Here is a 24,809-nt window from a genome sequence, read left to right on the forward strand (position 1 = left end):
TAAAACGGGGCCTAAAAGTGTTGAGAGGGAACGAGTGGAGGACTCAAGACAGTCCGGTGTTGTGTAATCAGACAACACTCCAACTCCAATACACTTTCATGCATATTTGGACAAGAGAGAGAAGACTTGTAATGTTTACCTCTAGCCTGGTAATTACATTCTGTGGTTTAAACAGAGCAGCTGACAATCTGGCCTTTAAAAAAGACAAACAATAAAAAAAACATCCTCGTGCTGAAGTTCCTGTTGGTCACAATACCACCTTTCTTCAGGAAAATTATTGAGCTGGTTTACATCTGTTCCAAAACTACCAACTTCTCCCTTTTGGATATAAACATTTGGTGTTTCAGTTGCAGCACTTCATGTTTCAGTGAACTGAGACAGACACATTTATTTCAATCGTAGTCTCTACTTTATGAGCAAAACCAGGCGCCACACCCATAAGCAAACAAGGACACTCAAGTAGGACTGTCAAAACCAATGAGTTTAATTCACGTCTCCAACTGGCTTAAAGTCAAGTTTGGATCCAAGTCATGATCAGTAAACCCCGTGTTTGTGAGGTGAAAGTGGAGGTCAAAGGTTTTATGTAAGAGGACACAATAAAATGCTAATAATCTGGTCCGTACCAGGTATTAAAATGAGGCAAATAAAGCGTCAGATGAACAAAAACATGACTTCCTGCACTGCCAATGCGAATTTGTAAAAAAAAATTTAAAAAGAAAGAAATCCAAAAGCAATGTATGAAAAACAAACTGCATCCTTTAATTCAAATGCAGAACCACCTTTTGCAGAAATAGAAGTGAACAAATTGTGTTATTATGACATGATCAGTCTTGGTGGTTAGTGGCCACGGTGGCTTGGTGGTTAGCACTGTTGCCTCACAGCAAGAAGGTTCCCGGTTTGACTCCCAGGCCCGGCAGGGTCTTTCTGTGTGGAGTTTGCATGTTCTCCCCGTGCTTGCGTGGGTTCTCTCCGGGTACTCCAGCTTCCTCCCACAGTCCAAAAACATGCATGCTAGGTTAATTGATCATTCTAAATTGCCCGTAGGTGTGAGTGTGTCTGGTTGTGTGTCTCTATTTGTGGTCCTGTGATGGACTGGTGACATGTCCAGGGTGTAACCCCTACCTCTTGCATGAAAATAGCTGGGATAGATTCCAGCAGACCCCCGTGACCCTGCAAAAGATAAAGCGGATGGATGGATGATCAGTCTTTCATCCTTCCGGGAAAAAAAGTTTGCAACATTGAAGATCATTCAGTTATGTGTAGCGCTGAGGTCCATACACCATCTTTATCAGTTGGAGGTCTGGACTTTGGGCCTTTGCCAACATTTGGCCGCCAGTGTTGTGCATGAACGCGTTCATTTCTGTGAGAACGTTGAACTGAACGCAACATATTTGCAAATAAAGAACTTGAACGTGAACTTGTTCATTCTGCAGATCAGGAACTGGAATTTGAACTGTTCAGATTATGTGACTTTCAGCTTCAGTGTTTAGGTCCAATTATTACAGAATAATCCTTCTCATTTCACCAGCGGGTGACACACATTTAAAATACTCCACGAGACGACGACTTCACACTACATTACCCACAATGCAGTGCACACTAGCATAGCAACGGGCACCATCTCCATGGCAACGGTGGCCCGAGCCCGGTGCATCTTTACATGACCAGTGAAGAGAGAGACGATGCAGACGCAGCGTCAGCGAGACGTCAGATGATGATCCTTATCATTATCTGCAGGAATGTTACACATCGTCTCCCAAAGAGTCTGACGGTAAAAATCTAACTTTTCTGTGCAAATGATGTCCACCTGCTCTGAGAAAACAAGTCTGAGCGTCTGCCTCGTCAACTTCACATTGGAAACGTCATGTGGAGTTAAAGCATCCGTCCAGTGTGAGAAAATATCAAGCTTCAAGGTTCAAGGTTACTTTATTTGTCACACCAAATATATATCAGACGTACAAGGAATGAAATTGTGTTTCCCTCTCATCCACGGTGCAATAAAAGCAGGTAAAAACAATACATACTGTATCTGCAAGTCCTTGACAATTGAACAAAGTCATCAGGAAAGACCCAGAAGACCCAACAGTCCCAAACGACCCCAGTCACTGCTGCTCCTTCAGGGAGGATTTACCTGCAACAGGTAGAAACACTGATAATGGTCTACATTGTTGGAGATTTACAGCCTCTGAGTAAAGTTGAAACGCCACTAGAACAATACATGATTGTACAGTGAACAGTTTTAGGATAGGGGGGCGTTTCATTCGTACTCTCTCACGTAAAAATATTGAAATGAACTGAATTTGAACTAGTTCAAAATGAAAATGGTGAATTATGAACGTGAACTGTTCATTTTTAAACTATGTGAGCTGAACTTTGAACTAAGAGAGAACTAAGAACTTGCACAACACTGTTGGCCGCTTCTTTTTGGCAACCTCAGCTCTGGACGACAAACAATTGAAGGGCGTGCTGACGGGAACGTGTCTCCCCCATCTTGGGACACCATTGTATTTGATGAGATCACAGCTCTTGAGGAACCAACCACCAATTTGAATACAGAAGAGCCACATTCTTGTGCAAAAAGTCTTGCAATCGTGAGCTTCCCCCCCTACCATCACTTCCCCTTGATAATGTCAAATGCATTTTTGGATATTTTCACTGTCTTGATCCTGCACAAGACTTTTCACAATGCATTCTTGATGAAATGAGGCAGGTCAAGAACACACTCACACAGAAAACAAACATAGACACCAACACATGCTGAAAATCCCCTTCATTGTTTCTTTTTTTCACTCATTCTGCTGTAGATTTGCGGGTGTTTTGGGATCATTTGACAAGAATATTTTGGCATTTGGCATTTTGGAAAACAAGCCCTGGTCATCACCCTTCCACCCCCGTGCTTGACACTTGCAGGTGTATTTGTTAAATTAGTGTTTGGTTATCACCAAACACTAATACTTCTGTGCTTTATGTCCAAACATCTCCTCTTTGGTCTCAATTATATGTATATATAAATATAGTCATCTAAAGATCACTGTTCCATAAATATATGATACCCATAAAAAAGTTTCAGCCCCTTTGTTTCAACCTTTTTTTTTAAATAATTTTATTTATAAGATATTTCAATATTTTTTAAGACAAACAACCCCACATATATCCCACCATCCCCGGTTCCCACATACAAAGAAGATAATAGAAATAAAACAGAATATAAAAACAAGGAAATAAAGATAAAATAAAATAAATAAATAAATACATAAATAAAATAATAATAGTAATAATAACAACAGTAATGATAATAAAATAAATAAATAGATGAATAACACATGGACAGTTAAGGGTTACACATTAGTCCAAACATCTGTCAGTTAGTCGTACAATTGAGGGTTTGCACACATCCAAGTAACACTGTAAACATGACAAAATAAATGCTAAGCTACATCATGGAAAGACAGCGTAAGGACGAATTCTAAGAAAGGGGACCAAGCCTTTATAGATTTTTGGCGAGATTTGAATCTGTTGTATCTGAGCTTTTCTAAAGGTATAAACCCCTTGTTATTCATTTTATACACTAATATTTGTCAGAGCACTTTTAACAACCGCCTCATGTTAAAGTATGCAGATGAGTCTGTGATTGTTAGCCTGCTGCAGGGAAATGAAAATGACCACGGCCCTGTGGTTGAAAACTTACCTCCTACCTACAGCTCAATCTGACAAAGACCAAAGACATGGCTATTGATTTCAGGAAGAATGCCAAAACACCTGAACCGGTTAGGATTAAGGGACAAGTCATTGAACAAGTGCAGTCCTATAAATATCTGGGGACAATCATTGACTCTACCTTAAACTTTAAAGAGAACTGGGAGCAGGAAGGGACAGCAGCGGCTGTTCTGTCTGAGGACGTTGTCCCATTTCCACATTGACAGGCCCATGATGACACTTTTTTATCATGCTTTTATTGAACCTGTTTAAGCTTTTTCACTTGCATCATGGTTGGGAAACCTCCCCCTAAAAGAAAGGAGCTCACACAACCAAATTATTAAGTGGTCAAGTTGGCTGATTGGGGAAACACAGCTGGGCCTGGAGTCGCTGGACGCTAAACAGTTGCAGCTCCAGCTCCAGCTCCATCCCCTGTGACTACGTTTACATGCAGTCAAAATTCAGGTTATTGCTAATATTCCGGTTACTGAAACATTCGGAATATTCCGTTTCCATGGTAATTAATCATTCGGGATATCTGGATCAAACCAGCGACGCGCAGAGAACGTGATGACGCAATTCCCGTCATTTCCACTTTTTCCTGTATCCAAATTCAAAACAAATGCTGCTTTGCGCAACTTTTCTCTCACCTTTTTTTAAATCTCACTATCCCGGTACTTTCTAGCGTCTACAAATGCAGAAATGTTCATATCTTTCATTACATTTATGAAGTGATTAGTCTCCTCCTGGTCTTGGTTTCTCCGTGTTTATAAGAACTTCCTGGACTCAAAAGACCAGGATTCCTTGTGAACAGAGCATGTGCAGAAAACTAATTCATGTTCCGTTTGATGGGGATATTCCATTTGGCGTTTACATGACCCAATATTCAGGTTTTAAAAGGAGTAACCCAGGGGTCAAAAGAGCAAATTCGAGTTATTCAAAGGGGTTATTGGTGTTTACATGGCCGTGCAAATTCGGGTTATTGCCAATATTCGGGTTTTAAAAGGGTTATTGATGCATGGAAACACAGTCAGTGATGCCTCCCTCCCTTAGTGAGTGAGTTCCAGTTACTGCCATCAGGACGCAGGTTCATAGTCCCCAGAACGAGGAACTATAGTAACAGCTCTGTCCCTGCTGCTGTCTCTCTTTTAAACAAATCTTAACGCATTTTATTTATTACTGAGGCCTATCCTGCTTTTAACTTATTTATTTCTATTTATTAGAAACCCTGACCTTGGTTTTTACTTTCTTTATTCATTCATTGTTCTTTGCCCTGTGGGCAACATCTACTTTGATCCTGTCAGTGAGCATTGTGATACCGGCCATGTGTGTCTTGTGCTGCTGCAAACCTGCTCATTGTTTTCATTGTTCTTGTCCTGTGTTAAATTAATGACGGTACAGATTGTGTGTGAGATGCCTTCCATCTACTGCAAAACAAATCTACCTACGGGTATTAATAAAGTTAACTTGAACTTGAAAGATATCACATCTTTGACCCATTCCATGAATGTTGGGGGTTTGTCAGATTTCCAATTGCGGAGGATAAAAGTCTCCGGGCTATGAGAGAAGAAAATGCAATAAAATGGTCTTGAGGAAACTCCAAATATAGCAGTCATGGGATTGGGTTGAATAATTATTTGACAAATAGTCGAGAAGGCATCGAAAATATTCTTCCAAAATGTTGTCAAAGACGTTCATTCCCAAAACATATGTCCAATAGAGGCAGGATCCCGGTGATTGTTTCAACCTTTTATTGCTTTCATAAATGAAATCACGGTCAGTGTAATTTGGCTTGTTTAACATGAATTTGCAACAAAAGTGGAAACAGATTTGGAAAAATGTTAATGTTAATGAATTAAAAATATATAATGTAAAATAAGTGATTGAATAAATATTGCCCCATCTTTAAAGTCATGCACCTGCGGGTTGTTGCCAGCAGTTTCACAGTGACTGAAATGGAGGTCACCCGAGTGCAGTATATATATATATATATATATATATATATATATATATATATATATATATATATATATATATATATATATATATATATTATATATCCTTTATTTAACCAGGTAAAAAACTCATTGAGATTAAAACCTCTTTTCCAAGAGTGACCTGGCCAAAATGGCAGCATAAAAACAATACAACAATACATACAGGACTGTCTCAGAAAATTAGAATATTGTGATAAAGTTCTTTATTTTCTGTAATGCAATTAAAAAAACAAAAATGTCATACATTCTGGATTCATTACAAATCAACTGAAATATTGCAAGCCTTTTATTATTTTAATATTGCTGATTATGGTTTACAGTTTAAGATTAAGATTCCCAGAATATTCTAATTTTTTGAGATAGGATATTTGAGTTTTCTTAAGATGTAAACCATGATCAGCAATATTAAAATAATAAAAGGCTTGTAATATTTCAGTTGATTTGTAATGAATCCAGAATGTATGACATTTTTGTTTTTTTAAATTGCATTACAGAAAATAAAGAACTTTATCACAATATTCTAATTTTCTGAGACAGTCCTGTACTAATACAGACAGTCAGTCACACATTCCGGGGGAAACAATAGTAACATTTACACAACGGGGCAGTCACAAGAACCGAGAGAGCTAATTTCTCTGTCTTTTAAAATTGATTTGAATTCACCCAAGGATACTAGATCATCCAATTTCAAGTCCTTCTGCGCATCATTCCAGGTTGACGGGGCAGAAAACTTGAGTGCCTTTTTACCCAGTTGTTCAGTTCTGGCTCTCGGGACCTGCATTTGAATAAAGTTCTGTGAGCGCAGGTTCATAATGGCTGATTTGATGTGTATCAAGTGACTAGTGTAAAAACACCAGTGTCTGGAGGGTCCAGGCTCTGGTTCGTCAGTATTCCTGCTGCAACTCCAACACGAAGACCAAATAACACATAAAGCAACACAGAGAAAAGATCATTGAAAAGTATAAGACCGGAGATTGGCTGCAGGAAGATTTCCAAATTACTGGGCATCCCACAGAGTTCTGTTATAGCCGTCATTAAGGAATACGCTGCAAAAACTCAAAATCTTACCAAGAATATTGTCTTATTTCTAGTTAAAATGTTTCATTTTTAGTCAAAAAATCTCATTACATTTAAAACAAGAGTCATTAACAGAAAAATAACTTGTTATTACAGCCAGTACTGGAGTTGAGGGGGGATGAGGGGGGAGGGCATCCCCCCCTGAAATAAAAACGGTAAAAATCATCCCCCCTGTAAAACTGCCATCCCTCCTTTCCATCCCTTATGTCATTTCATCAATGAATGTGGTTTTACTGCTATTTCAACATTTAGAGTCATCACCAGAAAAATAACACCAGAAAAATAACTTATTTGACAATTTTCACCTGTTTCAAGTAGATTTTCACTTGAAATAAGTAGAAAAATCTGCCAGTGGGACAAGATTTATCTTCTTATTACAAGCAAAAAATTCTTGTTCCACTGGCAGATGGCAGAAAATGTACTTGAAACAGGTGACAATTGTCAAATAACAAGTTATTTTTCTGGTAATGACTCTTGTTTTAAGTGTAATGACAATGTTTTGACTAAAAATGAGACATTTTAACTAGAAATAAGACAAATATTCTTGTTAAGATTTTGAGTTTTTGCAGTGTAGAAACGGTCTAAATCGTGGAGCGTGGAGCTGGCCGTGCTCACAAACTGATTGATTATTCAAGGGATTGCCCCCTGGAAAGTTAACTGTAAATGCCCCTGTAACACTCCTCCTGATAAGAGGACATTCCCCTCACTTGATAGATGGACACTATTAACAAAACCTCATGCTGAGCTCAAACATGGTGAGATCATGAGCAGCAACCTGCCACAACAGGGCTGGTACTTTCTTCCCCGACAGCACGCTCATCTCAAACATGTGCTGCACGATTGAAAGTGAAAGGCTGTGGGGTTTTTTCTGAGATATTTTGGGCCCAAATATCATAGGTCTGGACTGCAGGGAGTTTTACTTTCACTTTTGTTGTAGCATATTTAGAAACATTTACAGAAATAAGTTACAGAAGTAAAACTATGTTTTTGTAAGGTCCTAGAGGCAACTTGTGTTGTAATAGACGTTATATAAATAAAATGGAATTGAATTGAATCCACTAATACTTAATAGTTCATTGAAAATGACAGTTGCCTCAGGTGTTAATGACATTTTGGTGTAACAGGATACATGAAAGTGAAACTACAGCAATCCATATAACCATATAACCACCAACACCGGGGTGCCACAGGGGTGTGTCTTATCCCCGCTGCTCTTCTCCCTCTACACCAGGGAAATTCAACTGGCGGCCCGCGGGCCACTTGCGGCCCGCCAGGAGCTTTTATGTGGCCCCTGGTCATATTTCAAAAAAGGGGGGGAAAGTAGTGTTGTCCCAATCACGGCATTTTCAAAACATTGGTGTAGCAAGGCTAGTACGGGGGTCGACCGACAGGACAGAGGACACAGGGTTTTAGTGCAGGAACTCTTTATTTAATCCCACCGCCACACGTGCACCAGCAGAACCTTCTCCTAGCAGCTGCACTCTCTGGAGTGCAGCTGCTTCTTATGAAGTCAGGCAGGGTGGAGAGGTTGATTGGACACACCTGTGCCCAATCTACTGAGTGGCTGCACTTCCACCCTGCCACAATCGGTATCGGCCAAAACAGTATCGGGATATACCTAGTTATTAATGTTTTTAATATATATTAAATAGTTTTATATTTCGTTGCATTTAACGTCACTTCCGGCCGCCATGGTTTACATATCGCATTTTGATAATTAATAACAGTTTCAGATGCTTGGTAGCCTTTTCAGTTGGTTAATGATTCATTGGACAGAGTTTGTACATGTTAATCTCTGCTAGAGATGTTTTTACTACTTCAGATTTTTTGCCAGTGTTTCACAGTGATAATATTTGACACATTATTTGTTATTAACCTCCGTTTATAGAGGACTTGTTTACATCATTAGGCTTCTAGGATTGGCCTGAAATGTTTTTCATTTGAATCTCTAAATGAGGACTCTGCATTTCAGATGAACTTCTAAACCTCCTATCATTTCATGTGATTGTTTTGTTTTGCTGATATAATACACAGATGTGTCATAAATAAAGGAGCTTATGGTTAATATTTTGGTTCCTTATTTATAAAATCAAACTGGCTACTATGGACTGAAATGCTTGTGCTCAATGTTTAATATAATATTCAAATAAGGATCAAATCTTGGTGGAAAGTGGTGCTTTGTCATTATGGCGTGTTTTATTAAAAGTAGGTCAATATCAACTTCATTAAGTTTTGCACAATGCATGGTTTCAAAATGAACTTGCATTTGAAATAATATTTCTTTATCTGAATATTATATTTTACATTCACAATGACTAAATCTGGAGACAATTAATACATAATCAATATGTAAACTAGACAGATATTCTCCTGCTCATTCCTGTGCACAAATGTATTATATAAACATAAATATTCGTCTTTGAGTGCAAAATACATTTTGAAAACCCCAACATTTTCTGCGTGCGCGCTTTGTGCACGAACGCAGTGTAGCCCCCGGCCTAATCTAGTTGAAGACCCCTGCTCTGCACCAACGACCTCTGATCAGCCTCCCCTTTTGTCAAGCTGCTGAAATACGCAGATGACACCCCCATGGTGGGGCTGATCAGAGACGGCAGGGAGGACGACTGCAGGTCAGAGGTGGAGAGGACAGTGAACAAGTGCAGGGACTACGACCTCATCCTCAATGAAGCTAAAACTGTGGAACTGGTCATTGACTTCCATAAAGACACTCCCGTCAAGGCTCCCATCATCATCAACCACCAACCATCATCATCAACAACCAACCATCATCATCAACAACCAACCATCACCATCAACCACCAACCATCACCATTACCAACCAACCATCATCATCAACAACCAACCATCACCATCAACCACCAACCATCATCACCAACAACCAACCATCACCATCAACCACCAACCATCACCATTACCAACCAACCATCATCATCAACAACCAACCATCATCACCAACCACCAACCATCATCACCAACAACCAACCATCACCATTACCAACCAACCATCATCATCAACAACCAACCATCATCACCAACCACCAACCATCATCACCAACAACCAACCATCACCATTACCAACCAACCATCATCATCAACAACCAACCATCATCACCAACCACCAACCATCATCACCAACAACCAACCATCACCATCAACCACCAACCATCATCACCAACAACCAACCATCACCATCAACCACCAACCATCATCACCAACAACCAACCATCACCATTACCAACCAACCATCATCATCAACAACCAACCATCACCATCAACCACCAACCATCATCACCAACAACCAACCATCGTCATCAACAACCAACCATCAACATCAACAACCAACCATCATCATCAACCACCAACCATCATCACCAACAACCAACCATCGTCATCAACAACCAACCATCACCATTACCAACCAACCATCACCATTACCAACCAACCATCATCATCAACAACCAACCATCACCATCAACCACCAACCATCATCACCAACAACCAACCATCATCACCAACAACCAACCATCACCATTACCAACCAACCATCATCATCAACAACCAACCATCATCATCAACAACCAACCATCACCATTACCAACCAACCATCATCACCAACAACCAACCATCGTCATCAACAACCAACCATCATCATCAACAACCAACCATTGTCATCAACAACCAACCATCACCATCAACAACCAACCATCATCATCAACAACCAACCATCATCATCAACAACCAACCATCATCACCAACAACCAACCATCACCATCAACCACCAACCATCACCATCAACCACCAACCATCACCATCAACCACCAACCATCATCATCAACAACCAACCATCATCATCAACCACCAACCCATCTCTGGCTCAGATTCATTCAAATTCCTCAGCTCACACATCAACAATAAACTGAACTAACCACTCATCTTCTCAAAACAGCAAACCAGAGACTATTTCACCTCAGACAACTAAGAAAATACAGAATCAGGAAGAATTTAAAGGTCCAATCCTACACTGCCATAATCCAAAATATTCTGTGTATCAATCACCATATGGTACGGTAATACAACCAAACATACACTACACCAGGGGTCACCAACCTTCTTAAAACTGAGAGCTACTTCAAGGGCACGGAGTAAAGCAAAGGGCTACCACTTTGATAAAACACTTCTGAAATAACAAAGTTACACAGTTTACCTTTAATTTAACATTATTATTAATGAAAACACTAATCGTTAATGATTCATCAAAAATGATTATTCAGAATGATTAAACAAGGTAGGAAACAATATATTAATTCATTAATTAAATTAAATTAATATTTCATTTCTTATTTACCTTTCCAAGAGTTTCATTTTCAAATGATCACTTCCACAACATTTAGCAGGAAAGTTTTTTTAATTTTCACAAGCCACTAACAGTTTTGATCAAATTATGAACTCTGAACCATGTTTGTAAAAATGATCAATAATATAAGATTTAACAAAAAATAACTCCTTTTAAAATAAATCTTATCACATTTGTACTAATCACTACATTTGCAGCCATTAAAACAAATTATCATGTCCGTTAAACTTAGTAACACATCTGTAACAGTTTTTCAATATTTTAATGTATCTTTGCCATGGCACTGACATGTTGCCACCAACAACATCTGGCATTTGTTTCTTTGTCTGTTAGTGGGAAACCTGGCATTGCATGCTCTTCACCAGTGTACTGTAATCTGGGACATAAGTTGACACTGCAACTCTGAGTGACTCTTGCCGATGTGCATCAGTGAGGCGTGTTCTTTGTTTGTTTTTAATAGAGTTCATGTCAGAAAAGGCTGATTCACACAGATATGTTGAACCAAACATGCTGGCAACCATCATGGCTGCTGTGCATACACCACTGTACTTTTCAGTGTCTGCAAGGCACCAGAAGTTTGGTGCGGCCTGGTGGGCTTTGAGATGGAGGTCATTTTGCAATGTTACAATTTCAATCTTCACCTGTCCAACATCCAAGTTGAATGTTGCACTTAGTTGCTCAGCAGTGCATGTCGTATCCAATTGCATTAATTGGATTGGAAATGAATGACACACATGGCTCGAGCTGATCAAAGTCACAAAACCTGTTCTCAAACTGTTGCCCGAGTCTGTTTATGACTTGAGAGTACTTTTCTGCAGCTTTGTCAAAAGACTCAGATGCAGAAGCATTGTCTTTCAGCACTGACTGCACAGAAGGAAAGTGCAGCGCTTTTTTCCTCTGTAAATGCATGGAGAAAAGGCTCATCTTAGCTTTAAATGCATTGACAGAACTTATCATGTCAGCAACAGTCTTATCTTTGCCCTGCAGCTCACAGTTCAAATGGTTTAGTTTCCCAGTGATGTCAGTTAAAAATGCAAGGTCAAGTATCCACTCAGTGTCCTCCAGCAGGGACGTGTCTTCACCTTTGGACTGCATGAACTCTTTGATTTCACCCAAAAGCAACAAAAAGCGTTGTAAAATCCGTCCTCTGCTTAGCCATGGGATTTCTGTGTGCAGTAACAGGTCCCCATATTCAGCTTCCAGCTCCTCCAATAGCACCTTAAATGTCCTGTGCTGTTTCGCTTTGGAGCGGATGCCGTTTATGATCTTCACGACGGGAGTCATCACATGCTCAAAGCCCGTCACTTTTGCACATATCGCCTGCTGGTGAATGATGCAGTGGTAATGCAGAAATGGTGGGAAGTCTACATCACCTTTACAGTGTGGATGAAACCTGCATGCCGGCCGGTCATAGCAGGAGCTCCGTCTGTCGTCAACGATACCAGCTTTTCCAGTGGTACTTTTTTTCTCCACTAAACTCTTAACTGCATTATAAATGTCGACTCCCCTCGTAGTTGTCTTCAGGGGCAGCAGTGTCAGGAGTTCTTCATTTGTAGAGAAATCATCAAATACCATCCGAATAAAGATCATCAGCTGCGCAGGACTGCTGTTGTCCACAGACTCGTCGCACTGGATGCTAAACCACCTGCACCTCGCCAGATCCCGGTCCAGCTGCTCTGTCAAGTTCCCAGACATATCAGACACTCTTCTAGCCATCGTGCTCGCACCCAGCTGGACATCGGAGAGAGTGGAGAGGATATCTGTTCTATTTTTCCTCATCTTTTAATACAGTTTTCGCAATAATCATCATTGATTCTTTGAGAACCTCCCCGTCTGAAAACGCCTTCTTCTTTTTCATCAAAAAATGTGTAGCTCTAAATGAGGCCTCGGTTGATTTTGGAGAGTTTTTCACCGGCCTCGTAAAAAAAAGACTGCTGTTTGCCCAAAGCTGCCTTTAACTCCAGCGCTTTTTCCGTCCGTAGGGCGCTGCCCGGTGGGTAGTTAACATTGTAACTTTTGTGACACTTACTGAAGTGTCTCTCCACGTTGTGCCGCTTAGCCGTCGCCACAGTCGCACCGCAAATAAGACACACACAGTTTTCTTTCACGTTGGTAAAAAAGAACTCTACCTCCCATTCACTGTGAAAATGGTACGTTTTTTTCCTTTTTTCCGTCATTTTTTGTCTGTAGAAACCGCTTCTGTCTGCTCCGCGCTCCGAGCTCGTCTCAGCAAAGCTGTGGTTGGTCATGCGCACTAGACGGACCTCTTATGGTTCCGCGTTACACCAACGCAGAGCCTACGGCGTAGGGTACGCGGCGACGCGCATCGTACGGCGCACGTCACCGCGTACCCTACGCCGTAGGCTCTGCGTTGGTGTAACGCGGAACCATAAATCAGCCTTGACCCATATTACGTCAGCGCTCGTACTTTTTTCACCATTTATATATATATATATTTGTGGCAGGGTGGAGAGGTTGATGGGACACACGCACCTGTGTCCCATCCGCCTGAGTGGCTGCCGCTCTCCACCCTGCCTGCCTTATAAGGCAGAGCTGGACAGCAGCAGGTGGTCGGAGGAGCTGCTGGTGGATGTTGTGGGAGAAGGTGCTTCTGCACGTGTGTGGCGGCGATCTGGGTGATTATTAATAAAAGGGTTCTGCACAAAACTCCGTGTGCCCTCCATCCTGTCGGTCGGGCCCCGTGGCACTCGCCGTGCTACAATATTTTTTTTAATATACGTTTTTTATGTATTTATTTTTGAATTGACATCACTGTGAATGTAATTTCAAAAGAATAGCAACACAATTAAATACAATTTTAGACAGAGCTAGTTCGGGATTAGTGCTACTTTTAGAACTGGCCTGCGGGCGACTGATGTGGTCGCTGCGGGCACCGGGTTGGTGACCCCTGCACTACACAGACTGGACAGGATCATTAAAAGGGCTTCCAAAATCTCTAAACATGAACTCTCCACATTGGACTCCCTTTACAAACACCACACCATCACACTAACTAAAATAACTGAGGACCCTCACACCCTGCTAAGTACCTGTTTAAGCGCCTCCGCTCCCAGAAGAGGATTATTGATGAGTCACAGGGTAAAAGGAACAAGAGATACAACGACTCTTTCTTTCCCTCGGCCGTACGACTACTAAATGCTTAACTCCTTGTCCTGTTTCGGTGGTCCTGTCTGATATGTCCTGTTGTGTATCTGTATTGTGTGTCTTTTGTATTGTTGTGGTGTATTGTTGCAGCTACCACCTGCACTGTGAAACTAATTCCACCGGCCTAGCCGTGTGGCAATATGAGGAATTTGAACTTGAACTTGAACTATTAAGTCTCAGAGTGAGGTCAACGGTGAGTAAAGGTTGCAAACACTCAATGCCCAAGATTATTGTAGGTACAAAGACTGTGTGCCCACAGCTTCCTGGCCAAGCCACTGCCTACAAACCCACATCACCAACGCCAACGTCAAAGCACACCAACACTGGACTATGACGCAGTGGAAACCTGCTCTGCTGAGTCACTAATCCCACTTCTCTGTTCTGGTCCTCAGAAGGACGAGACGAGGGTTGGATTATGTCTACCACTACCTGCCTGACCGATGAGTTTAGCTGTGACGCGTGCTACAGGAGGAATAACGTACGGGGCTCTTTCTTCAGAGTTGGGTTTATGTCTCTTTTCTCCAGGGAAGGGAAGTCGCAACTGCTTCAGCTTAGCAAGATCATTTGGACAATTATGTGCTTCCAGCTTTGTGGCAGCAGTTTGGGGACGGGCCCTTTTCTGCACCATTACTGCCCCGACGATAACCACACTGAGCACCTTTGGGATTAATGGGAACAGAAATTGTCAGCCAGCCTGTCTTGTCCAACATCTGACCTTATAAAAGGAACAGGTACAAGTTCCCACAGAAACACTCCAAACTCTCTTGGAAGATCTTACTAGAAGAACAGAAACTGTTGAAAAAGGACGTGCAAAAAGAGGACCAACTCCAGATTGAAGTATATGGATTTAATACGACATCATTACCATCCCTGATTTGATATATAGAGGGTATGCATTGATGTCACTTCCCCACTGGACCAGCCCCCTTACTGGCTCTGAGTGGCAAAAACAGCTGCAACTAGTGGAGAAGACGGGATAACAGCTGATTATCAGCTTAAATTAAAGGCAGTTGGACTTGACAGTGACCCGTACAGTTACCCCAAGAACCAGTGGTCCATGGACATTAATATTTGGTACAGTTACCCCAAGAACCAGTGGTCCATGGACATTAATATTTGGTACAGTTACCCCAAGAACCAGTGGTCCATGGACATTAATATTTGGTACAGTTACCCCAAGAACCAGTGGTCCATGGACATTAATATTTGGTACAGTTACCCCAAGAACCAGTGGTCCATGGACATTCATTTTTGGTACAGTTACCAAGAACCAGTGGTCCATGGACATTCATATTTGGTACAGTTACCAAGAACCAGTGGTCCATGGACATTAATATTTGGTACAGTTACCAAGAACCAGTGGTCCATGGACATTAATATTTGGTACAGTTACCAAGAACCAGTGGTCCATGGACATTAATATTTGGTACAGTTACCAAGAACCAGTGGTCCATGGACATTAATATTTGGACACCAATCCAGTTTCCTGATATTTATATGTACTTAATTTGTACACCGGGGAAATACATGAAGCAAAGCTTGAAGATACAAAAGTCTTGACGCTTGGTCCGACTTCAAGGCAGGATTTGTTGTAGAAATTAAAGTGATGAGGACACAGAACTTTATGATTTGACCGTTTAACGTTAGCTACCCAAAAATCCAACATTACCTGATACAAAATGGGAACCACAAATCCACGTTTCGGTTCCTGGAATCCAGTTGTTTCTGTGAATTGCAGCGATCCATTTGTCTCTCTTAAGCTTATTTTTCGGCAGTCTGTAAAACGATAACTCTGTGAGTACAGTCGATCGCACAACAGCTCTTTCCCATTTTAGATGTTTTCCAGTTGCTCAAACTGAATGTTTACGCTGACACTCAGTCTTTCTGACACTCAGTGGTTGTAACCCGCTGTAACTCGCATCTGTGACGTCATGCGCATTCCCTCTGATATTCCTCATTTTAACACAGGGAGAAGAAGCTCTTCCTGTTAGAGTTCTCATAAATTACCACTTTATTCTCATAAAATTATGACTTTATTTTCATAATATTACGACTTTATTCTCGTAATTTCCCTTTTTTTTTGTCTTAGTTTGGCCCTAATACTCCATCGTAATATTGCCCAGCTATAGCAACAGAAATGGCAAGAAATGTCATTTTTAAAAGACGTAGCAAACTATTGTTCCACGGGATTGGAAAATGATGAAGAAGAAATAGTGGTGGGAAATTTGAAAACAAAGAAGGACAAATCCAACAATCCCATTTCTTGTGGTGCGTGTCAACACAAGGTGTAGTAACGTTTGGAGTGAGTTGCACATCCGGCTGCACGGTGGCCTACGCTGTTGGGTTTACACCTACGACAGAGAAATAGAAAGAAACGCTGCTGCAAATAAAATAAACGCTTTGCAAATAAAATAAACGCTGCAAATAAAAACAAACGCTGCTGCAAATAAAATAAACCCCGCTGCAAATAAAAAAAAAAAAACGCAAATAAAAAAAGCCACAATGGAAGTGAATTACCGGGGACTATTTTTGCTGATGCACCGGGGTTTTTTACGTGAGAGGAGAAGAAGACGAAGAGGACGTAAGTGAAAAGGAAAAATAGTCCCCGGTAATTCACTTCCGTTGTGGCTTTTTTATTTGCATCGGTTTTCTAATTTATTTGCAGCTGCGTTTGTTTCTGTTTGCAGCGTTACTTTTATTTTCAGCAAAGGCGGGTCTCAGCCACCGTACAATACCATTGCTTTCTTCTTTCCCTTTTGGTGTTATGTTAACACACCTGAATGCTCCTGAACAACAAATTGGCCAAATGTCTGCTTTTACAGCGGTCTGCACAGCGTATGATGATCAATAGCTGAGGATCAGCAGCACTTGGCTACAACCTATTCTCTTGGATCCTATTGGAGCAGGAAAGAGTTTACTGTTGCCACATGATTGAGTCTTTTTGGCTTTAATTTTGATCGTATAAATAATAGCTCAGTGAAAAAAAAAAAGTTATATGTCATTTCTCCTCTGAGGTTTTACTTGCCTAATGCTGAAACCAATTATTTTTTTAATAATACGACCCTCTCTGTAAATAGGCCACTTATTTACCCTGATGATTCCTTTAAAAAAAAAAAAAAAACGTCTCATTTCTTTTCGGTTTCGGCACAGCTGATGAGTAAGCTACACATTTTATTGAGAATAAGAAAGCACCTGCGGCTGAGTGGCTGTCACACTGCACTGGCCAGTAATTATTCTGCAATGTTTTGGAGAATTTACAGGTGTCAGAAAACCCTAGTTTAGGTTCTGGTACTTAATACTTTTGATTTGATTGGAAGATTTTATTTCATATATATATATATATATATATATATATATTATAAGCTTACTTATAAAACACCCATATCTACTTTAATAACTGTTCAATAAAGTGATATAATACTCAATTATATGTATATATAAATATAGTCAAAATCAAACAAATCAAGGCAAACAAAACAAACGCATTAAGCAGCATTTAGTTGTGCTACTATGTGTGTATGTACTAATAGAAGTAATTATAATGCATAGTATTACATTATCATTACTTTACTATAATACTACAATATAATAGAGAACCATAGACAGCAATGGTATAACAATGTACTTGATTAACTATATAAGAGTAGATATGCTATATATACACTGGTTCATATATTTACCTCCAATTATATACATAAAAATTACTATAAACCTATATATCTACATAGAACTATAAATCAATATATATTTACAGAGATATAGATACACAAATACTGTACATATAATACAACGCAATATATCCATATCCATACCTACATATAACATATCTATATCCATAATATACATCTATATCTACATATATTAATGTACATATCTACATGTTTATTTGCATCTGTATTTTAATAGAATGTTTCTTTGTATCTTTTTTTAAATGGTGACATGTTTCTACTTTGTTTTAGCTCCATGTTCAGGCTGTTCCAGTTTCATCCACAGGTCGACATACAGAAGCTCTTCAGTGTTTGTGCGTCTTTGTTACTACCTGAATGTAAAAAACAGGGAATTCTAATAGCTATGGGTGGAAAAGTATGAAATCTTTGAGGAAAGAAAGGGGAACCTTGGAATCCACCAGTCATGCTGGTTTTTTCTGCCCTCCCTGCACACCGGTGGTTTGAGGCAGGCTGGTGCTTTTTATTATTTACTGCAGCCTATAAACACGTTTATCGCCCAGGGATGTTGACAAAAATCCAAACTAATTATACAGCAATAAAACTGAACACATGTGCATACAACAGAACAGCTCCGACCGAAAGTGGGATTTAAGAGATAAGGAAAGAAACTTTACTAACTCCATCAGTTGAAACAACAGCATTCAGTCATTGGTCATGTTTCCAATAATATAATATAATGTTCCTCCCGGCTTTATTCAACTTGTGAAAGTGATGCATTCACAGTGAACATGGTTTTTATCATTCAAGTCAGAGCCAAACTAAAAACCAAGTTAAGTTCCACAAATGAAGCACGTTTCATCACCATAACAATTAGATTAACATGCCAGCTACACGGCTGGGAAAAGGCTAGAAATATTGCTTTGCTACAGCCCCAAGGGTGGAATGCCTCTAGAATACTGCTGAGTCATCAGTCCTCCACCCTGGATATGTTCTTTAAGTGATCAATAACAGACTGACTTCACTATTGCCGTAATGTGATTCATGAAATTCAGGGAAGCGTCCATGACTAATTCCAGATTTCTGGCTTGGTTATTGGTTTTCAACATCATTTGATGCTGCTGACTGTCAATCTTTCTTCTTTGGCTCCAAGAACGATTATTTCACCTTTGTCTTGTTGGGCTGCAGGTCAAGATGTTAGTAGGTTATTGTAAGATGGTTTTGTAGATTTGTGTCATCTGCATAATTATTATTTTTAGGGCCCGAGCACTTACAGTGCGAAGGCCCTATTGTATCTGTAGGAATTCTTCTTCTTTCTTCATTTTTCTGATGAAATGAGGGCCTTTTTCCCCCTAAACGTGCCCCTAAAGTCACCAAATTTTGCACCAAGCCAGGCCTGGTGAAAAATGTGATATGTAATGGTTTGCATTAATGGGTGTGGCCTAATGGCTCAACAGCGCCCCCTAGAAAACTTTGTGTCTCAAGCCCCACAATACGGTTTGACATACATGCACGAAAATCGGTACACACCTGTATCATGTCGCAACTTAAAGAAAAGTCTCTTGGCGCCATGGCCGAAACCCAACAGGAAGTCGGCCATTTTGAATTAATCGTGTAATTTTGGTGCAATTTAATTCATTCCTTCGGCAGTTAATGCGGCCTGAACCGTAACGTGCACCCAGGTGTGTTATACATCAAAATGTGCATCTCCATCCTGCGACGACGCGCATTACTTTTCTCTTTCAAAAGTGTTACCGTGGCGACGCTAGACGCCAAAAAGCGCACCCCCCCTTCTTCTGATTGGTCCATATTTGATAGTTCCTACTTTCTGCCATAACTTTTGAATGGTTTGATATAGAGAGTCGTGGGTGGTGTCATCTGCTAAATGTCCAGGACTGAAGAATGTACATTAGTCATACAAGCTTCCACTGCAGCCTGAACGTGCACAAGGGTGGAGGACCGTTCATCGCTGCTTGCAGCTTTAATTTTTTCTTGTTTTTTTTTTTTTTTTCGTTTTTCAGAATTTGAATGAAACCTTGAGAAAAGTTATTTTTGGGACTGAAATCAGTTGTGTACCGTACCTAACAGTCCTATCCAGTTTTTCAGACGGTCTATTAAGATATTAAGCTTGAGCGTGCGAAGGCAGGACTGGGATTGTTGCCACTATGTGTGTTCAGGTATATGTCCATGAAGACCTTAACGGGGCCAAAAGTCACTGTCAGGAATTCATGCAGTTGTTGAAAGATAGCTGTTGCTAGGATTTGACCAATAAAGGGAAGGCTTTACGTTGGCATAGCTGCTCACGAGGGAGGTGTATACGTTTTATTTTAATAGGAGTGGGTTGAGGAAAGACATCTGAAAGCAAAGACCGACTTACGATCTGTAAAAGACACTGAGTGCGTTTACATGGATAGTTTAATTCCTCTTTACTTCAGAATTAAAATTAAATCTGATTTAAAATGAGTAAAAATGACCATGTAAACACCTAATTCTGAATGAAAATGGCCATTCTGAATTAAACTTAATTCCGAAGTAAGTGGCTGGTTTATTCTGATTTAAAATCTGAATAGAATAATTCCAGATCATGTTTCCACTCATTCCTCTTTAAATTAATTCCGGTCTTTCTTTCTGCTCGTTCCCTCGCCCGTCTGTCTCCATGATCTTATATTCCACGCTGGGCTGGTTTTCCTAACAAAGTTTCAAGATGCAGCAGCAGTAAACGCTGGTCAAGAGCAGAGACCATTTATTTAATAAATAGCTTGGACCTGCAAATAACTAAAAGAACAGAAGGCAGGAAACATTAAAATTTTGTAACTTCCGGTCCCCACTATCCAATCAGAACCTTCCCAACCCCCAGACCTGGAGAGGAATTGGAGAAAGCCGATCAAACGTGTTTTGCATAAAACTTAAACTTATTTTAATATTGCTGATTATGGTTTACAGTTTAAGATTAAGATTCCCAGAATATTCAAATTTTTTGAGATAGGATATTTGAGTTTTCTTAAGCTGTAAGCCATGATCAGCAATATTAAAATAATAAAAGGCTTGCAATATTTCAGTTGATTTGTAATGAATCCAGAATGTATGGCATTTTTGTTTTTGTAATTGCATTACAGAAAATCACAATATTCAAATTTTCTCTATGTAGATTGGATTGATGTTCCAGTTTGGGTACATTTATTGTGACACGGATCTCCGTTTTAGAGGCTTGTAATATAGGTAAACTTAATTTTATTGGGTTAGTCACATTCTGACTATCTGGTGATGTAGTTCAGCCACCTGACATTCCCCTCTCCAGATATGATCACCATCAGAGTGAGAATACTTAATTTGTAGGCTGTTATGCCACTAATCCTCCATTAGGAATGACTTCATTTGACTGTTTCAGAGAGGAATGTGTCTAAAGAAATCAAGAGAACTGTACCAGATATCTCCATTAAACCACTGGTTAGCATTCAATAGCATCCAAGACAACTAACTAATAGTATATTTAATAGGGATAATTTATGTTTTTCTGATAAATGAAAGAAAAGTGAAGGAGTCCTATATGTTCTTATTACCAAAAAGTACAATTTCCGCCTAAACTAAAGGTATGATTACAGTGCTATATTTTACTATTTTCTCAGGTAAATCATGTTCTGACTGTTTGATGATGGTGGACAGACAGCTGGCTCAAACCTCAGCAGGTTTGATGCAGAAAAGAGGGAGAATTCTCAAGTTATGGGCTTTTTTTCTCACATTTCCCCTATTCCAACTGGCCCAATTTGGCCCCTTTTCAGGGTTTGGAGTAGTTCTAAAGAAGAGGCAAAAAACCACACATTTTCCCCCAAAATCAAAAACCACAACATCCAATTTCACTAATAGGAGAAACTAAACATAATAGAAATCATTGTTGTGGTTGGTTCTAACTAGGTAGGAGGACTTGTTCCTGGACTGTTTGGGTCTGCAGTTTTCAAATGCTTCTCCAAATGTTATTCTAGTCATTTTACTAGACCACAACCCAGACTTTTTTGCATGTGTCACAGACCAGGGCTGGGGATCGGTTCAAATGTCATGAATCGATTCGATTCTTAAGATTCAGAATCGATTATCACGGCTTGATTCGATCCGATTCTATTCCGATATTGAAAACTGTTTTTTCAGCAGTTGCATGAATTATATGACTGTGTAGTTATGCAACGTATTTTATTGAGATTCAACAGCAAGTATTGCAGCTAATGATGCTGTAAGGACCAATCAGCTCCCAGAATGCTGATAGAACTGCTTTAGGAAACATCGTGGGGCAGAATTATCAAACACATCCAGGGAGGAAACAGAGACGGATGAAATCGCTTTTATTTTTTCTCATTTTTGAGAATTTGGTTTTTAGCATTTTATGCAAATGTAACCCCAAGACAGTATATAAAGCAAAGAAATATAGACAATTTATGCAATTATAACTGAAAACATTGTTTTCCAACCTTTAAACATATTTAAAGGCAAAAACATGGCACCAGTTATTCTCGTGTCCAACAAAACATTGCTTTTTTGGGCATAAAAAACAAGTTGTAATGTAATGACGGGAAGAAAAAAAAATGGATCTTTAGACATACGAATCGATTTTTAGGAATGAATATGAGAATCGATTTAGAATCAGAAAATAGATTTTTTCAACACAGGCCAATCACAGAAGCTTCATGTTGCACATCCGACCTGCAAAAAGCTCTGCAGCTCAGATTGGTGGAAGCTGAAGAACTTGTGCTACTAGTCTGGAAATCCAGCGCTCTCCCAAGTTTGGATGATTGTCTTGAGGAAGTCTGAGATAGAGATGGTTTTACCTTCGTCCGGACAAACCAAACTCCAGTCTGGCTCACGGCCTCATCACTATGTGATCTAGAAGAGACATTTACTTATTGCACATTATCAGCTGCATGTTTTGCTTTAACGTATGGCATTTTGTCTTTTTTTTGCCTTTTGTTTGATCCCTCTTTTGTTGTTCTGCAACATTCTGTCTCAGAAAATTAGAATATAGTGATTTTCTGTAATGCAATTACAAAAACAAAAACGTCATACATTCTGGATTCATTACAAATCAACTGAAATATTGCAAGCCTTTTATTATTTTAATATTGCTGATCATGGCTTACAGCTTAAGAAAACTCAAATATCCTATCTCAAAAAATTAGAATATTCTGGGAATCTTAATCTTAAACTGTAAGCCATAATCAGCAATATTAAAATAATAAAAGGCTTGCAATATTTCAGTTAATTTGTAATGAATCCAGAATGTATGACATTTTTTATTTTTTTAATTGCATTACAGAAAATAAAGAACTTTATCACAATATTCTAATTTTCTGAGACAGTCCTGTATAAAAACATGAAAAATTAAATAACATTTTTTTCCCCTCAAAAATGTATCCCACAAAATTATCTTTTTGAGGATTAACACATTTTATAGATTCTTACCGTTCAAACTTCCTCTTTGTTTTGATCAGCACCAGGGGGGGAAAAAAAGCTCAAACTGAAGATTTTGTTTATCAAAATAGTTTATTTAGAAGGCTTTTGTCACACAAAAGCAAGACAATGCTTGTCTACATGTCCCCATTCAACCCCTCCTACTCCTCCAACTAAAAATGTGACAACAAAACACACTTAAGAGCTAAGAAGAAAAAAAAATGAAGTTAAAAAAGAAATAATTCACATCACTGTTGTCTATAACCATAGGACTGAAGGAATCTGATGAGTTGGTATTATAGTACAATGAATAAAGGCAAATGCCGCCCTTAAATACTGAACACGGATGATCGTGAAAGTGGCCCGACGTTGATGCTTGTAGATTTACAGAAGTGTTCCGATTGCCCTGCAGGGCTGAGCCGACAATCGGAGCTCCGGATACGGGAAACAAAGGAAAAGTTGAGAGGAAGAAGATAAAAGAGGGCAGAGAAAAGACAAAGTTTAGAATCTGCTGTCTGTCACACATGAGGAAGATGCTTCCAGCCGGGGATGAAGTGCAGGTTTCCATCCCCGTGTTCTGACTCTCCGCCCACGAGTCTCTCCTGCTCACTCAACCGGAGCCTTAAATACAGTTCATCTCGTCTGAGGAACGCAAGATGCTTTTCTCGTGGCATCATCTTCCCGTTTACTCACCACAACAGCCGTTATGCGTGAACCCTAGACCTCTCCTGCCGGTGTGTTTCCTGCGGACTGCTGGCTCCCCCCGTTACTTGGCGGGGATCTTGGCTCTCTTGCGGGCGATGGCGTCCTCCACGGCCTTCAGCTGCTTCAGCAGCTCCTCGCGCCGGGACAGCGTGTTGCTGGGCTTGCTGGCCGAGCCGGCGGCCGGGGCCGAGGACGAGGCCGGGGGGGGCTGCTTGCTCGACGGCGGGGCGGGGCCTTTCCCCGAGGACTTTGGTGCTGGAGACAGAGGCCGTTTCCTAGGAAGGAAAGAACAAGTTGCAGTCAGTTAACAGCAGCTGACTCAGGCTCTCGGAGAAAACCACGTCAATTAAAACTGTCCATGGTAGTTTTTTGTTGTTTTTCGTTTTTCTATCCCTAAAAATAGTAACAGCCTAATTACTAATACATTGGTATAAATATAACTCTGGGGGTGATATATGACAACATTCCCACTCAAGTGTTTACTAGTATAACTTGTGACTATTACTGGAATTGCTATCTATTGATCTAAGAAATAATTATTAATCTCTAGATCAGTGTCTCCTAACCTGGGGTCCGGGCCCCCCCTGGGGGGGCGCGAATCTTTGTCTGCTTTGAGGATATGCAGTTGTAAAAATTATATTTGCGCATGTTAAATAAATAAAAAAATCATAATAACACACCTAATGGAATACT

General features: G+C 40.0%; 1 protein-coding gene across 1 annotated transcript in view; it reads right to left on the reverse strand.

Annotated features, from left to right (window-relative positions):
• Nucleotides 1-23,494: 23,494 nt before the first annotated feature.
• Nucleotides 23,495-24,809, reverse strand: part of zc3h18 (zinc finger CCCH-type containing 18) — a 63,890-nt gene continuing 62,575 nt past the window's right edge. Inside the window, exon 20 of the mRNA XM_061722303.1 lies at nt 23,495-24,391. Coding sequence (XP_061578287.1) covers nt 24,178-24,391 — 214 coding nt within the window. The 3' untranslated portion in view covers nt 23,495-24,177. The remainder of the gene's footprint in view (nt 24,392-24,809) is intronic.

The sequence above is a fragment of the Cololabis saira genome, chromosome 5 (genome assembly GCF_033807715.1).
Source record: "Cololabis saira isolate AMF1-May2022 chromosome 5, fColSai1.1, whole genome shotgun sequence".
Classification (NCBI taxonomy): Eukaryota; Metazoa; Chordata; class Actinopteri; order Beloniformes; family Belonidae; genus Cololabis; species Cololabis saira.